The 25,365-nt window shown below is 49.6% G+C and overlaps 1 protein-coding gene across 3 annotated transcripts in view; it reads right to left on the bottom strand.

The window, feature by feature from the left end:
• Positions 1–1,396: 1,396 nt before the first annotated feature.
• The window catches only part of WNT2B (wingless-type MMTV integration site family, member 2B), a 67,203-nt gene continuing 43,234 nt past the window's right edge, over positions 1,397–25,365 (bottom strand). For 2 of the 3 annotated variants that reach the window (XM_012000739.1, XM_012000740.1), the window contains 4 exons: positions 7,966–8,186; positions 6,643–6,920; positions 5,668–5,932; positions 1,397–2,407 (listed from right to left, as the gene is read on the bottom strand). In XM_012000739.1, the coding sequence (XP_011856129.1) occupies positions 2,178–2,407; positions 5,668–5,932; positions 6,643–6,920; positions 7,966–8,092 (900 nt within the window). In that variant the 5' untranslated portion in view covers positions 8,093–8,186 and the 3' untranslated portion in view covers positions 1,397–2,177. Of the gene's footprint in view, positions 2,408–5,667; positions 5,933–6,642; positions 6,921–7,965; positions 8,187–13,581; positions 14,306–25,365 lie in introns of those variants that run through there. The other variant, XM_012000738.1, reaches the window with a different exon arrangement.

Raw genomic sequence — 25,365 nt, 5'->3', positions numbered from 1 at the left:
ACTCTCCCACACAGGTCTCAGCAGGTTACACAAATATTAGTCCTATCATCCAAATAAATCTGCCCCTGTGGCCCAGAGCCATGGCTCCCCCAGCCTCCTGCTGCCTGTGCAGAGTAAAGCTGCTTCAAAAACATATGAGGACCCCAAGGGATGTTGGAGAGGAACTTGGGAAAGACAGGGGCCTATATCCAGAATTCTTTATGCAGGCCCCTTAATCTACAGACTTTTATTAATACTTTATAGTCCTAAAGAAGGACTGTTCCTAGAGAAGTCATGATGGGCTAGACCAGCCAGGAGCTTTGGTGAAGAGGATCTGTGGGCTGGAGTTTGGGGCATAATTAAAACTCAGTATCTGACAGCTGGGCACAGTGGCTTGCGCTTATATGCTCAGCACTTTGGAAGGCTGCAGTGGGAGGATTGCTTGAGACCAAGAATTCAAGACCAGCCTAGGCAACATAGCTCCATCTCTGATAACTGTGTTTAAACTAGCTGGGCATGATGGCTTGTGCCTGTAGTCCCAGCTAATGGGGAGGCTGAGGTGAGAGGATTGCTTGAGTTTGGGAATTTGAGGCTGCAGTGAGCCATGATCATGCTAGTGCACTCCAGCCTGGGCAACAAAGCAAAACCCTATCTCTAAAAGAAAAAAAAAAAGAAATAAATAAATAAAAAGAAAAAAAAAGAACAGGTACGTATCCTCATTTTACAGACAAGAAAATAGAAGCTCAGAAAATTTAGCTACCTTGCTCAAAATATCAAAAGCAAGTGGCACAGCTGTGATTTTTAACCCAGGTCTGTCATAACTGCAGATTTCTATACCACTCTGCTGCTTTAAGATATCAACAGGCAAAAGATAACCACTGCCCAAATCACATAAAAATAGGACATCAAGGTTTTGGGGACTTCATGTCCTACCCTCCAGCTTACTAAGCCTGCTATCTCTGGAGATTCCACTCTTGCAAACCTAGTTAGGCAATGGGTAATAGCATAGAAGAAACCCTCCTCTATTTAAGCTGAATGTGGACTGAACAATAATAATCACCAGGACTTGGAGAGTCACTAAATAAAGACTTGTTGAGTAAATGGAGGAAGGCTGCCTTCTGTGTATCATTTTGGCCCCAACCCGTAGCACTCCTTCCCACTGTAGCCACTGACTCCTGCTCCCAGCTTCAAAGGCTAGGATCCTCTCATAAAGAATTACCAAAGCCAGAGATCCCTACCTTCCTAATATGTACTTTTGCCTCATGTGGGCCCTTGAGATCAGACCTGCTTTCCTGCTCTCCCACCATCCATGAGTTGCCTATCTTTTACTCTGTTTCCCCAAATCTGGCTAACCTACAGAGTAATGCATGGAAAAAAAAAAAAAAAAAAAAAAAAACCACACAAGGCCTGGCCAGACTTACTATATTACTCTATCCTAGGAGTGTTCTAGGGTGTTCTAATGATCTGTTAAGCATGGGAACCACTGCATTCCACCTCAGTTTGAACAGGCAGCAAGTAAGCAAAAGAGGCAGTGCTGTCCAATATAGGTTGAGAATGGTAGAGAGAAAAAGACAGAATGAATGTGTGTTTGTATAGTTATGATTCTTTTTCTTCTACAAAACACAGCAGTTTATAAACATATGAGCATGTGAATGGAACCTTGTCCACTATGGCTAACATCTCAGGCTCTCAATAATAGAATGTGGTAGCCTAAGATTTTCTTTTGGGGTACCAGGTAGTTCTGCTCAAACTGACTTCAGAGAACGGGCATGTCATTCATCTTTGTCCCATCTAACTTTGGCCAGGTAGAAACAAAAAGAAGCTCTCTACAGGTACCCTTCCTCTTGCACACCAAGGAAGTATCAGGAAGCTGGTGCAAAGGAAAGAAAAAAGGAGCCTCAACTACATACTTTAGTGCAACTCATTTCACTCTAAAGACCCTCTATCTGTTCTACTCTCCCTTCAAATCTCCAGAGTGGGAAATCAGGGAGCTTGCTCAGTTTCTTATATCCCCTGACAACTCCTTCCCAGGGCTAAGGAACCAGCCAGGACACCATGGTCCCTATGGATTACTCTCTACATCCTTAAACAGAAGCTGTAGCAGCCCAGGGTGGAGGGTGGAGGAAGGTGTGCATGCAAGGATCTTGTGCTTTTGAGTTGAGAGGCTTGAATTGGAGGGATGCGTGAGGTATCTGTGTTCAGGTCTGGTCCAGCCACTCTGCCTTCTTGGGGGCCTTGCAAGTATGGACGTCCACAGTATTTCTGCATTCCTTGCACCGTACAGCACAGCACCAGTGGAATTTGCACTCACACTGGGTAACACGGGTGACTCGAGTTGTGTCATACCCTCGGCCACAGCACATGATTTCACAACCGTCTGTTCCTTTTGATGTCTTGCTGCAGACACGGCCTGCAGTGCCTAGGGAACCTGGGTTGGGAAAGAGAGGGAGTGAGAACAAAGTTATCTCTTCAGCTGCCCTGGATACCCTTACCCACATTCTCAGAAGGAAGACATAAAGAATCACTTTTTTGGGCTGGGCACAGTGGCTCACTCATGCCTGTAATCCCAGCACTTTGGAAGGCTGAGGCAGGAGGAATGCTTGAGTCCAGGAGTTCAAGACCAGCCTGGGAAACATAGCAAGCCCTGCCTCTACAAAAACTTAAAAAATTAGCCAGGTGCCGTGGGCATGAGCCTGTAGTCCCAGCTACCTAGGAGGCTGAGGTGGGAGTAACACTTGAGGCTGGGAGGTCCAGGCTGCAGTGAGCCGAGATTGCACCACTGCACTCTAGCCCAGGTGACAGTGAAACTCTGTCTCCAAAAAAAAAAAAAAAAAAAAAAGCATGGGCTCTGACATCATATTGTCTGGATTCAAATCCCAGTTCTACCACTCTTAGTTGTGTGATTTAGTCAAAATGAAACATTAACTTAGTTTCTCATATGAAAATAAGCACAATAATAGATTGTTAGATATAATCTCTGTTCATCTGAAGAGGTGAACTGATTACCATGACTGGCTGCAGGCATATTCCTAAGTAATATCCCTTGTATTATTATTATTATTATTATTATTATTATTATCATCATCCCTAAGCATTATCCCTTCCCCTTACAGTGGAAACTCTAGGATAGGGATCATGTTTTCCCCATGCATAGGGAATGCTTAGAACCTCATTCTGACTGATTTTAGCAAAAGAGATCCTGCCAACAGATCATAAAATCAATAGACTTTTGGATGAGTTGGGCCCATCAGAGCATCTACTCCAACCTTTTCCATGGTTAATAAGGATCCAGAGATAGAAAAGTAACTAGCCTAGGTTACTTTCAAATCAAAACGGAGAATAGATTAACTGATTTCTACAGCATTAGTCTCCACATGCCACTGGGATAGGGGAGGAAAATGCTAGAACTTCTATGTTTTTTTATCTCATCAATTTAAAATATTGATGTATGTTTTCTAACATACATATTCATATAGGGGAACACAGATATAAATAAATATACATATAATGGAGATATATGCTCAAATTGTTTTAATGATAGGAGTAAAGGATCCAGAATGTCAGGAGACCACTGCTCTGGAATGTGGGCTGACTAGGTCTACTGTGTATGTTAGTCTCCTAACTCCAAGGGCTGGGTCTTAAATCCTCTTGGGCACCAAAAGCCCCTTCTACACTGTGGAGCTGTGCTGTCCAGGGTAGCAGCCACTAGTCACATATGGTCTTTTACATCTAAATTAATGAAAATTAAGTAAACTAAAAAATGTAGCTCCTCAGTCACACTAGCTATATTCCAAGTTCTCAGTAATCACATGTGGCTAGTTGCTACTGTATTGGACAACACAGATAGGAAAACATTTCTATCACCACAGAAACTTCAACTGGACTCTACTGCTTTGGAGGGAATTCCTGGCTCCATATTCTTTCTGGGATGACTTATATTCTTTGAATTCCAAGCCCTGCTTTGGGCTTTAGGAGGCCTAATTTTATGCCTGTGAGAGAAACCAACACACATTTGACTTATCCTCCCTCCTAACTCCAAAGTTCCTTCCCTAAAGGTGTATTTTCAGTATGGCAGGGTAGGCTTACACCTCAGATATTATGGAATTATTTCTAGGTATCCAGAGAGCAACCCTCTGAATTAGACCAACTGGGAGGAAAGTATACTTAGTGGCAGGAAATCACTGGGAAAATCAGGAGGACTCCGACTTTTTTTCTTCTAGCACCCTACAAGGGTATACAGACTACTTTCTTCATTAATTGCGTAGAGCCCCTTCCTGTTTCTATGCCCAATTTTACTCCAAGCCACTTGACTCTTCCAGGAATGACAGTGATGGGTGAAAACAAACAGTACCGAAGATAACTGAGGTTTTTTGGCTCCACTTCACCCAAGTCCTGACTGCTGAGCCTGTAGAAAAGAGCCTGGGAGCCCCATGACAATAACCAGAGGAGAAGAGTTCTGCTGCATTGCATGTTCCTAGTTTAACCTATCTGAACCCGAAATGTGAGCCAGGATGGTAACTTTCATTCCCTTGGGGAAAAACCATATCACCTTCCAGCACCTCCAAGAATCCCACCACAAATACCTCGAACAGACTGAAAAACAACCATTTGCAGCTTTACCTGTCTTTGGTAGGGATCTCTCCTTCGTTTCTTTTTCAGCTCTGTTTCAGAATCTTCAATGGCAGGACACTGGATAAAACCTTTCAAGGACATCTTTCTAGCTTTAATCTCCCTTACAGGGAACTTTTACCCAGCAGATTGGTCTGTTCGCTGTCCCTGGAACAGGTCATGTGCTTTCCCACCTACTACTCTCATAAGAAATTGCCCACTCTTCTCTCAAGCTATCCAGATACTCCCTATGCTTCAAGGAGCAGCTTAAATTCTACAGTTTCTTTTTTTTCCCTACATTTTCAAATAAACTTTTTTTTTTTTTTTTTTTTTGAGACGGAGTCTCGCTCTGCCGCCCAGGCTGGAGTGCAATGGCCGGATCTCAGCTCACTGCAAGCTCCGCCTCCCGCCTCCCGGGTTCACGCCATTCTCCTGCCTCAGCCTCCCGAGTAGCTGGGACTACAGGCGCCCGCTACCGCGCCTGCCTAGTTTTTTGTATTTTTTAGTAGAGACGGGGTTTCACCGTGTTAGCCAGGATGGTCTCGATCTCCTGACCTCGTGATCCGCCCGTCTCGGCCTCCCAAAGTGCTGGGATTACAGGCTTGAGCCACTGCGCCCGGCCTCAAATAAACTTTTATTGATTTCTCCAATCAACTCTCTTTGCATTTTTCTACCCATTATGTCTCATTTCTTTAAGTAGATTGCAAAGAGCCAAAGGGTTAGGGCTGCATCTTATGTTTCTGTGTAGCCCACACATTGCTTAAAACTGAAAACAGGTAACTAAATTAAACATTCCCTGAATAATGCCTACTGTATCCCAGATGCTGGGATACAAAGGAGTGATGCATGACCTCAGGCCCCAAGGAGCTGAGTGACCTCCTCTCTACTTGGGCAGCACTGGGCCTGGTAGACTGAGGCATAAGTCAACAATCTCATGACCAGGTGTTCATGTGGGGAGTAAACTGCCTCCTCCCACAGCACCCCCTTCCCTAACTCCTGAGACTGAACAGACCATGATTAACCAGGGGTGCCTGCACTAAGAACTGGGACTCCATGTCCCTGCCTGCCTTCCTTACTCACCTGCAGCCTTGTCCAAGACACAGTAATCTGGGGAGTTGTCAAAGTAGACAAGATCAGTTCGGGTGGCACGGCGATAGCCTTGGCGGGCTGCGGTGAAGTTGGCACCATCCTGCGTGGCCATCACCTGCACAGCCCCATCATAGCGCCGCCGCAGGTAATCACCTGTGCGGCGGAAATCTGAGAGCGCACGCCAGCAGGTGCGCAGAGTACAGGAACCACTCACGCCATGGCACTTACACTCCAGCTTCAGAAACCGCCGCACAGCCTGGAGGAGGGGGAAGGCAGTTAAGGGAGAGGTAGCTGGTCAGGGCACATTTTAGTCATCTCTAGGGCCAAAAGGATGAGTGCTCTGAGATAGGCTGGACCTGGCCCTGGCTGGCTGATTGAGCTCTTGGTTGTTCTCTCCCACATCAGATCCCACCCATTCTTCCCGATCAAGTTCAAGAAACTCTTTTTCCAGTAAATCTTCCTGGACCAACAGTGCTTTCCTTTTCATGACAGACAGCCCACTGAACTTTAGAGCCACAGGATTCTGTTCATGATAACAGTTTGCTTGCATATCCTCTACTTTTCACGTTTTAGAATGCCAGGTACCATGCCTTCTACTTTAGTAGTATGCCATTTTCCAGCATAGTACTAGGCACATAGAAGGCGTTCAAATAGCAGGGAACTGACTAGAACAACCTCTTATCCTCTCAGTCTTTATGAAAGCAGTTCTTTCCCTTCTTAAAAAGTTACTTCTTTTCTCCACCTTTTCCTACTTTCCACCTGTGTGAAGACACTTCAGGCACCTGGTTGACCCTAGGCATTCCCAATCTCCCTTTCATTTAGTGCTCCTGTCCCAGGATGTTGGGGCTTTTGGAAGTGACCCAAAAGCCTTCAGCTCTTCCACTTTCACATTTATTTAGTCCATGGTCACACATACTGGTCACCCCCAGCAAATATGAGTGTACTTACACAGACATGAGTACTGACCGTGCGACCACAGCGGTTATTATGTAAGTTCATGAGGGCCCGGGCATCCTTAAGCCTCTTCTCCTTGGCATCCACGAAGGCCTTGGCAAAACGGACACCATAGTGGATGTTGTCACTGCAGCCACCCCAGTCAAAGTCCCCACGCTGGTCATGGTGTCGGCCACGGGTGTAGGGGTCACAGCTGCACACACTCAGTTCACCCTGGCTACAGGCACGAGTAATAGCATGGACTACCCCTGCTGATGAGATGGCATATACAAAAGCTGCTTCTCGGCTACCTAGAGAGAGAATTGTAGAGGTGTGCTTCAGGAAGGAGGCCCATGTCTGTCCCCTTCTTCAGCCCATACAACCTCTGACTCTGAAACCTCTTCCCTCCTTTTCTTTCCCAGAGTCACCCCTACACCCCCTTTATTCAAGGTGCCTTTCATTTCCAAGAGCATTCCCCAGAGTATCTGACCTCTTCCCCTCAGCCTTCACTACTCTCCATCCACTTCTTTGTATATCTGACCTTCTGAGCTGACCTATACTCTTGTTTCCTGCCAAATTCCCTGTGTCCATCCATTGAAAAGTCTCCTGGTGAATCATCCCCTCCCACTGAGTGCTAGCCCTGGCTCAGCTAAGCCTGTCTTAGTCCACATTCCAGGCCTTTTCAGGCCCACTCTGCTGGACAGTTCCCCCACAATGGAGACCCCAGCCCAGGGGTCAGCCTGTTTAGAGATCCATGCTACCTTCCCTTGCCTGCTTGCTCTCCCTCCCTGCTCTTGGAGACTGATGAATGATCGCCCCTGTATGCCTGACACCTCCAGATTCCCATTTTGTTCCCTTTCTCCTAGTTTACTGTCTAGCTCTATTTATCTTTTCTGCTGAGCTGAGGCCAAGCCACTGACTCTCCAAATATTTACATATCACCTTTCTGTTTATCTCTTGTTCCCATTACTGTAGTGCTGGGGGTGTTGGGGTGATGATAGTGATGGTGGTGTTAAGAACAGAGGGCCTATGGTAGACCTCAGCCTTACAGTACATGGTAGCCTCCCAAGCTGGGGATTGGAGAGGACAAGGAAAATGAGGGAGAAAGATGGAGGTTCTAGGGAATGCTTTACCTTGGTCTTGTCCCAGAGCACTAGGATTTAGAGGAGCCCCTGTCTACAAATCTAAGGTGCTAAGAGTCTGTTCCCAATTATAGCCTGGGCTGTGCCCACAATTCTTCCTCTGATTATGAAACAGTGTGTGGGAGAGGAGAGGGGAGAGCTTGCCTACCCTTTCCACTCACCACCCCCAGCACAGAAAGGGAAGGAGTTGACACAGAATGGAAGAGGCCCCTACTTCTGAGCATGACACGGCCAAAGACGGTGTGGTCCCGGTCCAGGGTGGTACAGTTCCAGCGGTGGTGGCGGAATTGGTGCTGACACTCTCGGATCCACTCTCGGGCACCCTCGCCCACTGAACGCATGATGTCTGGGTAACGCTGGCACAGCTGCCGCTGCCGGCTCACCAAACCAGGGATATTGTCACAGATCACTCGTGCCCCCAGTGCCCCAATGTACCTGCAAGGCGGAGATGGCCCTGTCAGAACATCCCAGCCCTTTTTCTGCATTGGAAGGGAATAAGGAAGGGGTACGTTTAGCATCCAGACCTTGAAGAGATTCTGTCCCCTCTCCCTAACCCACATTCCATAAAGCTGATGAGTAGAACCATTTCCCACAGTTCTGAAGAAGTATAGTTATACAGTTGCAGAGAGAGTAATTGAGTGGCCTCCCACCATCACCAGTTCCCCAGCCAAAGGCCAAAGTGACACACACTCCCAGAACACAGGCTAGGCATGTGTCACATACACAGAAGCTGTGGGCATGTCACACAAACTCATTGTTTATTTAATAAACATTAAGAGCTTCATGGAAACATAAACTAACAAAATAAGGATCTGAGACAACACTCTTATGCTCCCATTAACAGGGGTGTCCTGCATGGCTGGTCCACGAAGATACAGTTTGACAGCAGGGGAATGGTGACAGGGAGGGGCTCGTGGGAAGAGACATAGTGAGCAATCTGAGTAATGTTTACAGCTCTAGTCAGACCCGTGGAGCTAAAAAAAATCCTCATTCCCAATTGTGAGGTCTGGGGAGGAAGATCCCACCCTCTACTCTCCTCCTCAAACCCTTTATTTCCAGGCCCCAGGACCTTTCTTAACGAATGAACCTTTAAAACCATCTTCCCTAACCTGGATGGAACTGCACAGGCTGTTTGCAGTGGGAAGCCAAAGGCCAAGATAAGTAAGAGGGTGACTCCCCCCACACTCCAGTCTCCAGTCTGTCCAATATGAACAATTAAAAGAAGGTCAATTCAGATGGGCTACTAAAGAATAGGTGGGTTGCCAGAGTTATTATTGTTTCTCAAGGCAATATTTTCTCTTCACTCAGTTTTAACCCTGGATCCCACCACAAGCCTCAGGAAGAATATTTCAGAGAGAAAACAGGAGTATATCACCCATTTTCCCCAAGAGGCCACCAAATGACATCTGACCCATTAGCCCACTTCCTTCAGCTCAACAGCCCAGCTCCATTCTCATTCTCTTTCTCTCCCTTTAACCCCATAGCACCTTCCTTGATTTGCTGGGAACTTTCTATTCTCCTGTCCAGAACGCATCAAAGGGCTGTCCTCCCTCCCTTTTTTGAACAGGTGGGGGCCATGGAGAGCAATTGCTACTGCAGACAGAAAAGACTTGGTTTGAGCTATGAATGAGCCTGTGGTTTGGGAACGGCCCCAAAATGGGCCTAGAAGTGGGTGAGGAGAAGGGAGGGCAGCTGGTGTGGGGAGGGGAAAAGCTAGACTGCCCTGGGCTCTGTGTCCCCCCCTACCACCCCCCCGCATTCCCACAGCCGGCCCTCACCCACAGACTGGATCACCACTGGTGACACCAACTCAAACAAACACAAGGAGGGCTGATGCTTGCCTCTTCGGGAACTCAGCAGGGCTGATGGGGCCCATCTGTCCCGGGGAAGGGGTGAGAGGGCTGGCCCTCCCCTAACAAATCCCATGGAATCAGCATCCCCAGCACTGTCCATCAGGGCAACAGCTTCCAGGAACAAACAAAATAAACACCCCAGACAGGGCCAGGCCGGAAAGGGCTGCCTGACGCACAGCCCAGAGTTACACCCACTGCTGTGGTGCTTTGTTTGGAGAATCAAGACCGTTGAAGTTGGAGCTTGTCCCTGTCTCACCACTGTTCAGCTTCCCTAATTCAGCCCAAGTACTGCTCTAGGCAATGGGTGTTTGTTTTTTTTTTTTTTTTTCCTACTGGGGCTTGGGTGAGGAGGGTTGGATGGGAATGACAGACCAATAACCCAGCCCTCGTGAGACAGTCTGGGGCAGGCCAAACTCGGGCAAAAAGTCCTTCTTGTGGTCTGACTTAAGTCCATTCTGCTGCAGCCCACATAGGTCCTTTTTATTACATCCTCACTGAGTGTGGGAACATCTCTTCAGTATCTAAGATGGGAAGATAATTAAGTGTCTCTATTACCACCCTTACTCCACTATGTAACTGCCTCAAGACGCCACAGAGCAAGGCGCTTGCTTGCTCTCCAGCAGTCAGCCCCTTGTAGTTAGTGTAGGAGGCCTCCAATAAAGCTGAGCCTGAGGCTAACCCCATCTTCCTCTCAGTTCAACACCAGACTGCAAAATGCCTACCATGTGCCAAGCACTGAGCTCAGATGTTAGGGATACAAAGATATTTAAGGCATCTCCCACCTCATGGTCTGGTAGAGTGTTAGATGCCCCGACTCTAGCTTTGTTTTTTCCTTCTGGAAGTTCTTCACTTCCTTCCCAGCTTCCTGCCCCAGAATGCTTCTCTTCACCTGCTTTTGGACAATTCACATCCCTTCATTTGACAAAGTGAAGCATACACTACTCTAGCCCCTTGCTACTCAAAGCGTGGTCCCCAGAACAGCAGTATCTGTATTATCTGGGGATTTGTTAGAAATGCACACACTCAGGCCCCACCCAAGGCCTACCGTATCAGAATCTGCATTTCACCAAGATCCCCACATGGTTTGGATGCACTGCTCCACAAAGGCAGGGCTTTTTGTCAGTTTTGTTCACTTCAGTATCCCCAGTACTGAGAACAGTGCCTGACACATAGTAGGTATGCAATCACTATAATAAACACCTAACTGTTCTGATTTATCCCCAACTCCCTTCTCCCTCTAGTCAGCCATAAACTTCCATTTCCATCACAGCTTTACTTGTCAACAGTTGCCAGCCTATCTGCAGATGTTTTATGTTTGTATATTAAAGACACAAATGGGCCAAGGATCCACTTTTTTTTCTTTCCTCCTTTCGTGTACAGCCCCTAGTGTACATGGTTCAGCCCACCACATATAGGACTTTGAACAAAGGGATAGCACTATTAGCCTCCATGAATCTGCTCTTAATGCATCACTTTCATTTGTGAAATAAGGATGATAATTATAGAATTTATCTCACTGGATTATTTCAGATTGACAAAGATCATGCTCATAAGGTGTTTGGCCATAGTACCTGAAGCTCAGTAAGGGCTTATTAAAAGTAACTGCTGTTGCTAACAGTAATGCTAACAATATGACACCACTTTGTGTTTCTCTCCCTTTGTGAGCTTATGAACACAATCCTGTTCTCGTGATTCCCTACATCCAACACCCTACAGAATGCAAAATGGAACAGGAAAGCCCATGCCGGACCCCCCTATTTCTTGGTCTGTTTAGGATAGATAGAGAGGGAGGGCAGTGGTTAGAGAGTAACGGGAAGAATCTCAAGCTATAAGAAAAATCCAACTATTAACTGGTGAAAATGATGGCCTTCTGCTCCAGAGTGGAACATGGACGCACCAGAGTCAACACACATTTCTCTTCCAAGGGTTGTACGAACATCAGTCTTGCTGGTTTTTTCCTAAGAGAAAAGCTTGGGGGCTTAGCCTGCCTTTAGAAGGTAGCTTTTCACCTTATCCCACAAGTGGTGATCACTGAGGCAGGCATCTGGGCCTGTAACTATGACAGGTGTAGAGCAAGGAGGCTGAAACAACCTCTGTACGCACTTCCCAACCTGGCCCTGTTGCAGCCTTCCTCCTTTTCACAAGGGCTGCTAAGTCACTCTGTGTGTCACCTCCCTCCCTCCCTAGCTCTTTCACCCAGGAATTTTTTCCAGAATCTTTAATATGAACCACATCAGGGGAGGGTAGTAGAGGGAGAAAGGAAAAGGGAGAAGGAGTAGTCAAGGGTACAAAATGGGGACTGGGAAGACCCCCATTTGGGTCTTTAGGAACCGCTGCCAGGATGCTGAAATTACCAGAGTGACACTTCCTCACCCAAACACCAATCGGTCCCCCAGACTACATCCCAAACTGGTAAGAAGCAATCAAGAGTCCCAAAAAGCAAACTGCCATCTGGGCCAGATAAAGATGGGCAGTGGTCACTTCACGTTATCTCAACAAAGACCCTAAAGATGCCAAGTCCCCACCCAGCCAGACCAAGCTCATGAAGGCAAAAGGTGGCTTTGATCTCACTCAAAACTCTGAAAGGTTTTTCTCATCCCCCTTCTCCCCTTTCCCTTTCTAAAAGAATGTTTCAAGCCAGATGTAAGATATAGGCCTCTCTGTTCCCCCATCCAGAACCCCCCCCTCCCAGCCTTCCCCAACACTACAGAGATTAAAAAAAAAATCCAAAAGAGAGATTTTTCTGAAACAGGAAAACAGGGAGTGGGGGTTGGGATGAGGAGAGACGCATCTTGAAATGATAGGAATCTGCAGCCCAAGCTGGCGGCCCCTCGGCCAGCTACCCCTCACCCTTCAGCCAAGATTCCAAGTCAAGAGAAGAAAAGCCACAGGGTGCAAGGGGAGAAGAGACTACACTTGGGGGAGGGGGGCTTACACGGGAAAAAGAACGGAGTTAGGAAAGGAAGGGGGGCACTGCATGGTGGAGAGGGGCAATAGCCCACTCCAACAGGCCAGTTTGATTGCGGGGTGAAGAGGAAAGACTGAGTCTTTTCTAGGTTCAACTCTCCCTGCCTTGCCCTCTCCCCAGGGTGGGGAAGAAGAGAAAGCAGCTCCTTCTCCTACGGGGAGGTGATGAGTGCCATCCAAGGAATAGTGGGCAGGGAGGATTCTAAAAAGAACAGACACCAGACATCCAGTGGATCTGTAACGCCTTTTTGCCTCATCTGCCCTCTTGTGAAGTGTCTGGAGTCTAGGGCCTGCAAGAAATCTGGGGAGGGGTTCTCTTAGTACCTTTGGACTCCGCAGCCTTCTGGCTCTTGGAGGGGAGAAATGGGAGATAGGAAAGAATAGGAAGAAGGGAGGGAGACAAATTTTCCAAGTGACAGCCTCAAAACGGTGGCCAAAGACAAACGCCTAGATAATGCAAACCCATGCATTTTGTTTTAATTGTGGGAGTTAATGGGGTAAATTTTGCCTCGATTCCATTTCTAAGCCTCGGCTGGGTGCTGCTGCCTCACCAAAGCCTTCCTGTGGTATGGGTGGGCTAGACTAGCGAGCTGCCCTTTTCTCCACCTCTCAGAGGGCGACCTTAGACGTTTGGTGCCCCGGCGAAGCTATTGCGGCCCCTGGAAGGTCATTGGTTCCTTGAACTCACCCTGAGGGAAACTCGGAAGGTAGCTTCTGCCCTAAGGAGCTTGAGCTGAAATAGAAGGGGTACAGCACACGGAGGCCTAAGGAGCCGCGACCACCGGGCGTCCTGGCTCCAAATGCCCCGCGCCTTTCTCACCAGGCGTGTAAGACGCGGCGCCTCACCCTCCCGCCACCCCGGGACTTCAGATTTCAGTGACAGTCCTGCCCGAATGTTCTCCAACTCCGTCGAAGCGACAGCCTGGTCCAGTGAGCAGCCAATCCCTCCAGGCGCCTCCGGGCCTCTCCTACCAAGCGCCTCACCCGCCCAGCCTAAGAGCCCCACTTACCACCAGGACGTGTCTACGCGGGCCGGCAGCGTCAGCAGCAGCAGGAGCAGAAGGCAGGCAAGACCTAGGCGGGCCGAAGCCCGGGAGCCGTCGGGGGCCGCAGGCGAGGGCACAGGGACCGGGGCGCGGGCGCGCCGAAGCGGGAGCTGCGCAGCTTCCTCCGCACCACCCGGTCTCAGCATAGCTCCCCGAAGACTCCCGCCGCGCAGCCCGGAGGGGCGTGGACGGGGCACCTTCTAGGGGTACTCACGCTGCTCCTACCTCACCCCCCTGGGGGGCCATGGGGTTCGCCGGCGGCTGGGGACCTAGGGTCACCTGGGGTCCAGAGCCCGGGAGCAGGGTCCCAGAGAGGGGCGCAAGTTGCAGTGTCCGGAAGCCGACGACGGCGCGCCGAACCCGGGATCTGGGGCCCGCTGCCTGAGCACCGGGTGCGATGTCAGGGGGTCTGCGGCGCAGAAGGGAGCTGCGGGCCTAGTGTGCGGACAGCCCCTTCGGCCGCGGGCTCTCATTGGACGGGGCGGGGCGGGGCCGAGGCCGGGGACACGCGCGGCCCTTAGGGCGGCTCCGCCCGCGCCAAGCCCGGGGCGCTCCGCGGCGCCCTAGGTGTAGCGGCCGCCTCCGCCCCTCGGGGCTCCAGCGCGCCACCGCACCGCTCCCCCACCTGCTCCCGCGCGCTGCGACGGGGCGCCGCGGCTCCCTCCTGCGCCCGGAGCGCCCAGTCCCTGCCGACACCGCGCCACCGGGTCCTAGCGCCCTTCAATCGGCAGCCCCACTTCTGTGGGTGACGGCCAGGCTGGCGGAACAAGGGGATGCGGGCACTTCCCTCCTGTCCCCAACCTACAGTGACACTGGCGCTGAGCACGGAGGATGCACTCATTTCCTCCATCCTTGCGCTTCTGTGAAATGGGTGGAGTCCCTGCCACCGGGAGTTGGGGGTCTTGACTACCTTTTCAACACTGCCTACAGGGGCGCCGTGGGCAGTCGGCTTCGGGCAGGGGATGCTTTCAGCTAGAGCTCATCGCCCTGCTTCCTCCGACCCACTGCACCCCCCACCCCCAACGCATCACGTTTAGACCTGGCTCCTGCCTGCCCGGCCTGCGCGGCCCGGGTGCTTTTCTTTACGGACCGGGAATCGACTGCCGACGTTAAGGGGGCACCTGCGGACTCCCCGCCCCTTACGCCGGGGCTCGGCGGAGCTCAGTCTCTCCCCGCTCCCCCTCTGTGCCTCGGTCCTCCACCCTCTCGGGCGGGGCTGAGAGTATGAAAGAATCAGAAACAGCTGGAAGGTTTTCCCGCACCAGAGGCCAGGGTGGGGGTCCTGCCGAGAGGGTGGAAGCCCTGGAGCTTTTTCCCTCCTTCGCCTTCCCATCGTGCCTCCTCCCCACTGCTCTCTCACCCTCCCTCCACCCGCAGATCGCCTGGGGGCGTGGTAAATCGGGAAGGGGTGGGGAGGTGCAGTCTGCCGTAAGTGACTCTCCTCTCCCCACTACCCCAACCCTCAAACCTCCCAGGATAGCAGGTACAGCCCCTGAGGGCGCAGTGGCCCTTGGAACTAAAATTCTTTTTAAAATCCTTGGCCTTCCAACTTCGAGAGTTCAGAGTTCACCTGGGGTCCCGCTCCAGTCCCTTCTTCAGCCTCAGTTTCTCCCACCTCGCAGGTGTCTTTCCTGCCTCCTCATGTGATTTTAAAGTCCTGGTGTAAACAACTAACTAGTTACTGCCGATGCTCCCCAACCCCAAATTCACTGTCAGTCCTTGGCTGGGGGTTGGGGGCGGTGGTGGCGTTAGAGGTGCCTCCCGAGTGTAAGCAGATGGAGTGCAGCTGGCTCAGGTTCAGAGGAACCTAAAGTTTTCTCGAGAGGGGCAGGTGGGAGAGGAATGAGCCCAGGCTCATTATTGGTTGGGCCCCTTTCCTTGGACCACTCTTTCACCTCCTTCCTGCCCGGCCCCATCCCTACACAGGGCAGACATCTCAGAGACAGAGATAGTGGAGATGGTTTCAGAGGAACTTTTATCCTATCTCCCACCGCCTCCTGGTCCTAGCGCCCGTCACTCCACAGCCCCATCTTCTGTGGGTGATGGCCAGGTGGGCAGAGCGGGAAGGAGCTGCAAGCACTTCTCTCCTGTCCCCAACCTACAGTGACACTCCTTTACCCCCACTTTCTGTGGTAAGGTGCTGAGTGCATTCATTGATTCAACAAATACTTATTTCCTATCACATGCCAGGACTGTGCTAGGCATTAGGGGCACATTGGTGAACAATCTATGCCCTCATGGAGTTTGCATTCTATTGCAGGAGGATAGACCGTAAACAATAAACATCAGAAGTAAAACAGAGCATGTTAGAAAGTAGTAAGTGCAGTGGTAAAGAGAGCACAATCAAGGGGATGGTTACAGTTGCAACTAGGGTGATCACGGTAGGCCTCATTAAGGTGACATTCAAACAGAGATTTGAAGGAGGTGAGGAAATGAGCCAGGCAGCTTCCTGGTGAAGAGCATCCCAAGCCGAGTGCAGAGCCGGTACAGGGACCCAAAGGCAGGAGTGAGCTGGTGTATGAGGGCTATCGAAAAGGCCATCCAGCTGGAGCGGAGTGTGCCACGGAGGAAGAGAATTCAGATGAGTCCCTGAGGTGCTCCAAGTCATGAATGAGAGGCAGTGCTCCCCACTTGGGTGGAAAGTGGGGGCTGGGCTGGAGTTGGATGGGAGTTGGAGTGGACTGAATACAGAGACCTCTCAGGGTCGACTTCCTGGCACAGAAACTGGGACTATATCCTTTGTGACCAACCAGCTAACTTGTTTTCTTCCCCTTCTCTCCCTTTCTTTTTGTCAGGCGGGCTCCAGTTGGCCCGGCTATTTCCTTAGAAAGGCACAGACGCTGTGCCTAGTTTTCCTGAGAGGGGCAGGTGGGAGAGGAATGAGCCCAGGCTCATTCTTGGCTGGGCCCCTTTCCTTGGACCACTCTTTCACCTCCTCCCAGCCCGGCCCCATCCCTACACAGGGCAGTCTTGGAGCTCCAGCAGCCTCTCCCAGACTCCCCTGTGTGTTTAGACCTGGGTGTGACTCTGGCCCTGTGTTTATTTCTACATATGGGCCTGGGGTTGGTGGGAAGAGCGGGGAGAGAGAAAGTTGGCTGAATATGATCACATCAGCCCTAACCTAGAGTGGACTCGCCCACATGAGCCCCCAAATCACTTCAGAGGCCCCTTCTTTGGCCTGAGCTGTCTTTATAGTCAAGTGGGACTGTGTCTTGGCACAACATAGATGCTCAAGTATTAAAGCATGTTTTTGAGGCCCAGGCTTGGTGACTTACGCCTATAATCCCAGCACATTGGGAGGCCGAGGTGGGAGGATGGCTGGAGCACAGGAGTTAGAGACTAGCCTGTTCAATACGGTGAGACCCCCCCAAAATTTTTAAATTACTCAGGTGTGGTCATGCACACCTGTGGTCCCAGCTACTTGAGAGACTGAGGCAACAGGATAGTTTACGCCCAGGAGGTCAAGGCTGCAGTGAGGCATGAATGCACCACTGCACTCCATCCTGGGCAACAGAGTGAGACCCTGTCTCAAAATAAATAAATAGAAATTTAAAAAAAATTAAAAGCATGTTTCTGAGCTGAAGGGCGGTGGGGGCCAGGGGCAGGGGGTGGCCAGAAACATCAGCAGCTCTGAGAGGGAAGGAAGTGGGTGAGGGGACTAGATTTCTCTCTAAGGTTTACAAGTCACCTCTGCCCCCAGAGTGGACAACCTAGGCTGGGGCTTGGCTCCTTCTGCTGCTTCGTCCCCTCTCCTCTGAGTCCGCCGCTCCCCAGGAGGAATTCCAGGCTGCAGGAGCCAGCTGACTGCAAGAGCTGCACTCAACCACTTAACTAGAGAACAAATATGGAGCCAGAGAAGAGGTTTTCCGGGATCTGCCTCTTTGGAGCTTCAAATCTCAAAATAAACTTCCAGTCTCAAGGTCCTAGACACTACTGGAGAGCTCAGCTCCTCACGCAAAGGCCTGTTGTGGGGCTGCCAGGCAGAGGGTCAAGGCCAGAGGCTCAAGCTAGCTCCTGACCTGCATCTTCATTTTATTCCACACACTGTCACTCTCACTTCTGGGAGCCAGAGGGAGGAGTCACTGGTCTGAGAGTTAAGTTCTCGTCTGTAGAACCCTGCATGGAGTCAAGTCAGCACTTACTGAGCACCTGCTGTGTGCCCAACACTGGCCAGGGTATCCTAAATAACAAGGAGCAAAAGGCATTACGCCCAAGGCATTTTCACGGAAATATAATAAAACTGTCTGCTGGTGGCACACTAGGCTCTGCTGAGGTTCAAGGGTTGTGCTGCAGACGTGGTGAACTGTATCAGCAGAGACCTGAGGAAGAATCCCAGGTCCCCTCAAGGCTGCCAGGTCTACCCAGCCAGCAGAGTCGGGTCCACCCTCTTCCTCATAGTGGCACTAGAGCCTCCTTCTGTCCTTTCGAAAGTGGGTGACCAAAGAAGAAGGGTCCACTCTCACCCTTGATATCACCTTATGCTCTGCTCTCTCGTGGGGCAGAGTTAAGATTTCTCTTCACTCTGTTCTCAGCTATGCGTGGCTGAATGATTTTGAATTTTTGCTGGCCCTTGGATGGGAGGGGAGATGAGCTAAGGGGAGCTGGGGTGTGGGTAAACAGCTCTTACCCCGCCCTGCTCTATCCTCCAGAAGGCTCCCCTTCCCTGGGCCCCTTTGGCGATGACCTTCTCTTTTTCCCGGTGGGTGGGAGGTGGTGTGGATGGTAATGAGCAGAGAGAAAGGCCAAGAAGGGGCTGGGGGGAGGTTTGGATGGGAGTCAAGGAATTCCTGAGCCTGCTGCTTGCACAAGGGGCCCTGAGACGCCTTTCCTGAGATTTCTTTGCAAACCGAGGCAGGTCTTATTTGAAATAGGGCCAGGTTCACACAGGTAACTAATGCCTCACCTCTTGCCCTGCCACCCCATGCAGGTGTCTGGGGAAGTAAAGGAAGCTTGGGAGGAACCCAGGAGCTGTTAAAGGGTGGGGGGGCAGGGGGGAGAGTGGGGATCCACGCTTTGTACACAGCCTGGCTGGCCTCTCCTTGGTATTTATGAGCTCTTAGGCGAGGCGTGGAACGTGTCTCAAAGAGGCCAGACCAAGAGGGCTTTGGAGGGAAGGAGCATCCAGCCCCAAACCAGGAAAGGGGGCTTGATGGACGAGGACCCCTTTCCTCACAGCTAGTGGCTAAACTGGGGCACAAACTGCTCCCCTGAGGACCAGGAAGAAAGGAAGAGAGGGATCTAAAGGGGAAGGAAGAGAGGAGGCTTGGGGAGGTGAGATGATGGGGGCAGGGAATGGGGGTGTCTGGAGCCTTTTGGCACTTTGGCTGTAATCAGACTGGAGCCAGGCGGTGGGCGGGCTGACGGCCATTCTGGGCGGGTGGCCCAGGTTCTGTGTGAGGCCAGTGGGTGTGCTGCTGGGATCCTGGGTGGTCACTGACCAGCCTCTCCCCAAGGGAGGGTTCCCAATCTGCCTGTATCACACAGGCTAAGCACTGAGCTCTCTTTCTCTCCCTACCACCTGTTCTGGGCCCTAGAATGATAAGTGAGAGTTGTTTCCAATGGACAAATATCTGCAGAGGGCATGGCCTGCCTCCCTCCCACTCTGCCTTCCTCAGTTCACTCTGCCTCTTGTTCTCATACTCTCCCCATGTCTCTTCTCTGAGTCTCCATCTCACTGGGTCTCTCTCTGGCTCATGTTTCTGTCATTCTGCTTCTATCTGCATCTGTCTCTTGTGTTTATCTCCCTGTCTTCATTTGTCTCTCTGTGTCTCAGTTGGCCTGCCTCCCCCTCCCTGTCTGAATGTCTCTGTCCTTCTCTTTCTGAATCCCTGTCTCTTGCCTGTCTCCGTCAGATTGTGTCACTCCCTGTCTCTCCGTGTGTATCTCTCTGTATGAATCTGTATGACCGTTTGTCTTGCTCTTTCTTCGCTCTCTCCACCTGTCTCTCCATGTCTTTTCTGACTTTCTGTGTCTTTCTCCGTCTCTCTGTGCATGTGTGTGTGGGTGCGCGCCCCTCTATTTTCCTTGGTGTGAATCTTTGCTTTTGTCTTTGTCTCTTTCTTTCTCCTGCCCTCTCTCTGTCTCATACCTCCCCCTCGCAGCTCCTGCAACACGGTACAGGGAGCACTGGACCAGAAAAAGTCAGAAAACCTGAGGGGTTTTTCCCCCAACTCAGCCATGCACTATTGGCATGACTCTGTAAATCACTTTCCCAGTTCAGGCCTCAGTTTCCCCACTGGTGAAACAAGTAGGGTAGAGATCTAGTTCCTTCTGTGGGACTGTCTTTCTGCTTCCTAAATGTGACCCTGAAGTCAGGACTGCAGTATCCTAGGGACTCCAGTGGAGTGGGGTCTCTGGTACTGTCAGCCAGCAGGCCCCCAAAGAAAGACTCCTCACTCCTTCACATCCTTACATATCAGGGTGGACAAGGTCCCTTTCTGGGGCCATGTCTGGGATACAAACCAGATTAGCTCATCTCTCTAATCCTCTTTGTGCTGGGGCCTCTGCCAGGCAGGGACACCCACAGCGCAGAGCAATGGTGTGTGTGTGAGTGTGTGTGCAGATTCTTGGAGAAGGCAGGACACTCAAAGTTCTCCTCCCTTTGTTACTCCCTCCTGCCTGAAAAGCTCAAATCAGCAGCCCTCACTGTGTAAGAAACATCATCAGACTTGAGCCAAGTCAGGTTTTCCATAGTCCCTGTCTGTAATCCCCTCTCCCCCAATTTCCTTCTCTATAGCCTCTCTAAAACTGGACCAATCATTTCAGCCATCCTCCTGTTCCTGAAAAACCCAGAACCCACCCCCTCCTCCTCTCCTAACCCATGTGTTATGTGTGTATACTCTCCTCCAGTCATCACAGGAGAAGGGTCTTTCCGTGAAAAGCCGGAGGGTGAGGCTGGGGACCGTGGACACGCAGGGTTGGGGGAGGGTGGGGAAAGCACTGGGCTTTACACCCCCAAGTCCGAGGCCTCCAGCCCTTCTCTGAGGTTTCCTTTGGAGAGGTCTCTCTTGCCTGATAAGATCAAAGCATTCCCTCTGTCAAATCATTACCTTATTTTCGAGGCAATTAGAGAACTTATTGTATCAATTAGCCAGGTCTCCAGCTTTAGCCGTTTATCGCTGCTCGTCTCTGTCTTGCAGAGGAAAGGGTCTGCCCGGCGCAGCCCTCCGGGCCAGAGAGGAAAGAGTGGGGTGCAGGGCAGGGCTCTGGCGGGCCCCAGGGCCGCGGCCCGGGGAGCTGTCCGGATGCTTTCAGCAGGGACCGGCAGCTGGAGGGCACCGAGACGCGCTCCCGAGAGGAGAGCTGGGCGGCTCCTCCCGGTGTCCGCGACTGCCGCAGGATCGCTCTCTCCCGCGGGCGCAGCACCTGCGCGCCGGAGTAGCCCGGGAGAGCGAGCCGCAGAGTGAGGGGAGACCGCTCAGACCAGGCCTGGCCAGGGCCCCAGCCCCAGAGGAGAACGCTGAGCTTTAGCCAAGATGCCGGGCCCTTCCCGACTCGCGGGTGGGCGACTCGCCCTGTGAGCCGGGCGCCGCGCCGTGGCGTTCGCGGGAAACGCATGGCAGCCTGAGCTTCGTCTTCTTGGGGACCCCCGCGTTTCAGACCGGGAGAAAACCTTAGGAGCGGGCGTGGCACGGAGAAGTGGGGGTTCCCAAGGGCAGGCGAGTGTGGCCTACTTTGCTTCTACCAGACCACAACTCCGGCGTGCAGACGAGGCGCGCACACACACCGGGGTTTCGGGTCAGCCAGAGGATCCCTAGAGCGGTGGTTCTCAAACATTTTGGTCTTAGGAGCTCTTTACACTCACACATCTATCGAGGACCCCAAAGAGCTTTTGTTTATGTGGGTAATAGCTACCCATGTTAAAAATTAACATAAGGAGGAGCCAACTGAAAAGTTCCCAGTGGCCAAAACTGGACAATTTGCGCAACAAAATAAAATAGTTTTCGATTGTAACCCAAAGCATAAAATTAAATATACATAAGTCCATGCTGATACAAATAAATGATTGAATGAATAAACAAATGGAAGAGAAGAGACAAATTTCCCATACAGACTTCCAAATAATGTATGTGGGTATTCGGCCCTGAAGGAGGTGAAATACAACTCCCTACCACTTAAGTGCAGGCTATGCATTGTGACCTCTTTCCAAGCGTATAGTACAGACGGGGAGTGTGGAGGGGAAAAGCAACTTCACAGTGGAGAAAGCTGACAAATACAACCTCACTGCGTGATCAAGGTCAACATACCAGTGTCAGGTTGGTAGTGTGTACCCTTGAAATGATACTATAAAACAACACTTTCCCTCTGTGGTCCTCCTCCCCATAACCCCAGTCTAATCATGAGAAAAACACCTGGTAAATTCCACCAGGAGAACATTCTACAAAATACCTTACTAGCACTCCTCAAAATTGTCAAGGTCATCAAAAACAAGGAAAGTCTGAGAAACTTACACAGCCAAGAGGCGCCTAAGGAGACATGACAAGTAAATGTAATATTATATCTTGGATAGGATCCTGCAAAAGGAAAAGGACATTGGGGAAAAACTGAGGAGTTCTGAACAAAGTATGGACTTTAGTTAATAATAATGTATTAGTATTGGTCCAGGATTGTGACAACTGTGCCATACATTTGTAGTGTAAGAAAGATGTTTATAATCGGGAAAACTGGGATATAAGGGCACTTTGTACTATCCTTGCAATTTTTCTGTAAATCTAAAGACTAAAATATAAGATTTTATTTTATTTTTATTTTTTGAGACAGGGCCTTGCTCTCTCACCCAAGCTGGAGTGTAGTGGCACGATCATGGCTTGCCCTGAACTCCTGGGCTCAAGCCACCCTCCCTCCTTAGTCTCCTGATTAGCAGGGACTACAGGTATGCACCACCATGCCTAACTAATTTAAAAATTTTTTTTTTTTTTTTTAGAGACGAGGTCTCACTATGTTGCCCAGGCTGGTGTGGAACTCCTGGGCTAAAGCAATCCTCCTGCTTCAACCTCCCAACGTTCTGGGATTATAGGCATGAGCCACTGCACCTGGCTTTAAACGTATTTTATAAGATCAAAATGGAAACATTTAAAAATATTTATTTTAATTTTAATTTGTTTATTAGCAATAATAACCCTAATACTTGTTAATATTAATACCATATTTTTATGGGAAAATACCTATAATTTCCAAAACAAAAAGAGTGAAAAGAGTGGCATTATTTAACATTTTTGCAAATACTCTATCTTTAATATCTGGCTTAATAGAATTCTCTTATGTGCTTCTACATTCAGTCTGGTGTGATAATGTACCCTCTGGAAAACTCCATTGTATACCCATGAGAGAATGAGGGAAGCAAGAACAAATAACAGCTTAATATTACTATGAACCTCTTTGAGAGCCACTACCTTAGCAATCTTATCCATTACTGTGATTTGAGATCCTCAATTCAAAGTTCCTAAATTTGACATCTCTTGTGAGTTCTCTGATTATGCCTGTCGTCATACACTCACTTTTTCCCCAACCATCTACCCTTTTAAGACTTCCTGGTTCATGTCAACATGACCATCGTGCCTCTGCTCATAGCAGCTTTGTGCAGTTAATGGTCAAGACATTCTACTCCCACTGTGCACAATTATTTAGTAATGAGATAGTTACTCCTCTCATTTCTCCTGAACATATTGAGAAGTGTTACAACTCCTAGAATAGTGAACAATAAATGATTGTTGGATGACTAGAAACGATTCTGGAGTCTGTGTTATTTTTCCTTCTGATGAAATATCTTCACCCCTGCATAGCAACCTGAGTTTCCACTATGCAATGATAACACTCTGATTTAGTAAGTACGTTTGACATTAAATATGTTAGCTATAGGGTTTTTGTACATGTTTTTTTATCAAGTTGAGGAAGTTTACCGCTATTCCTAGTTGATGAGAGTATCATGAATGGGTGTTGGGTTTTGCTGAATTTTTTTTTGCGTTTATTGATATGATCATGTGATTTTTCCTTTTTAGACTGTTAATGTGATAGGGTATATTAATTGATTTTCAAATGTTGAATCAGCCTTGCATATCTGGGATAAATCCCAGTTGGTGAATTCTTTTCATATATTATTGGACTTGATTTGCTTGTATTTTGTGGATTTTTGCATCTGTGTTCATGAGAGATATTAGTCTGTAGTTTTCTTATAATGTCATTGTCTGGTTTTGGTATTACAGTAATGCTGGACTTATAGAATAAGTTAGGAAGTATTTCCTCTGCTTCTGTCTTCTGGAAGAGATTGTGGAGAGGTGCATTGTTTTGGTCTTAGTGGAAGTGGCTTTTTTTTTTTTTTTTTGAGACAGAGTCTTGCTCTGTCGCCCAGGCTGGAGTGCAGTGGCGCAATCTCGGCTCACTGCAACCTCCACCTCCTGGGTTCAAGCCATTCTCCTGCCTCAGCCTCCTTAGTAACTGGGATTACAGGCACGCGCCACCATGCCTGGCTAATTTTTGTATTTTTAGTAGAGACAGGGTTTCACCATGTTGGTCAGGCTGGTCTCGAACTCCTGACCTCGTGATCCACCTGCCTTGGCCTCCCAAAGTGCTGGGATTACAGGTGTGAGCCACCGGGCCCAGCTGGAAGCGGCTTTGAAACTGGGTAATGGATAGAGGCTGGAATGGTTTTGACGTGAATGATGGAAAAACTTACATTGGTGTGAATGGAGTATTGAGGGTGATTCTATTACACTAAAGGCTCAGAAAAGAAGAGCTATATAGGGAAAGCTTCTCTCTTAATGATTACCCAAGTGATCATGATCAGAATGCTGGTACAAATATGGACAGTGAAGACTATTCTGATGAGGCCTCAGATGGAAATGAGAAACATTTGCCAATTTCCAATTGGAAACTGGAGGAAAGGCCATTTTTGTTACAAAGTGGCAAAGAACTTGGCCGTGTTATGTCCGTGTCCTAGAACTCAGTGGAAGGCAAAACTTAAGAGCGGTGAACTAGTGCAGCCATAAAAAAAAATGAGATTGGCCGGGTGTGGTGGCTCAGGTCTGTAATCCCAGCACTTCGGGAGGCGGAGGTGGGTGGATCACCTGAGGTCAGGAGTTTGAGACCAGCCTGGCCAACATGGTGAAACCCTGTCTCTACTAAAAATACAAAAATTAGCCTGTAATCCCAGCTACTCAGGAGGCTGAGGCAGGAGAATCACTTGAGCCCAGGAGGTGGAGGTTGCGGTGAGCCGAGATGGCACCACTGCACTCCAGCCTGGGTGACAGAGTGAGACACTGCCTCAAAAACAAAAACAAAAAAAAAGGAATGAGATCATGTCCTTTACAGGGACATGGATGGAGCTGGAAGCCACCATTCTCTGCAAACTAACACAGGAACAGAAAAATAAACACTGCGTGTTCTCACTCATAAGTGGGAGTTGGACACAAGGAGGGGAACAACACACACCGGGGCCTATTGGGGGCTGGGAGGGAAAGGGGAGGGAGAGCGTTAGGACAAATATCTAATGCATGAGGGGCTTAAAATCTAGATGATGGGTTGACAGGTGCAGCAAACCACCATGGCACATGTATACCTATATAACAAACCTGCACATTCTGCACATGTATCCCAGAACTTAAAAAAAAAAAAAAAGTGGTGAACTAGGATATTTGGTGGAAGGAATCTCTAAGCAGCAAAGTGCTCAGGGTGCTACCTGCTTATAGTAAAATGCAAACCGAGAAACGATTTTAAGATGGAATTTCTTAATAAAAAAGAGAAGCAAAATGT

The sequence above is a fragment of the Mandrillus leucophaeus genome, unplaced genomic scaffold (genome assembly GCF_000951045.1).
Source record: "Mandrillus leucophaeus isolate KB7577 unplaced genomic scaffold, Mleu.le_1.0 Scaffold64, whole genome shotgun sequence".
Taxonomy (NCBI): Eukaryota; Metazoa; Chordata; class Mammalia; order Primates; family Cercopithecidae; genus Mandrillus; species Mandrillus leucophaeus.
Note: the sequence above shows the minus strand (reverse complement) of the source record. Positions and strands in the feature narration are given on the sequence as shown.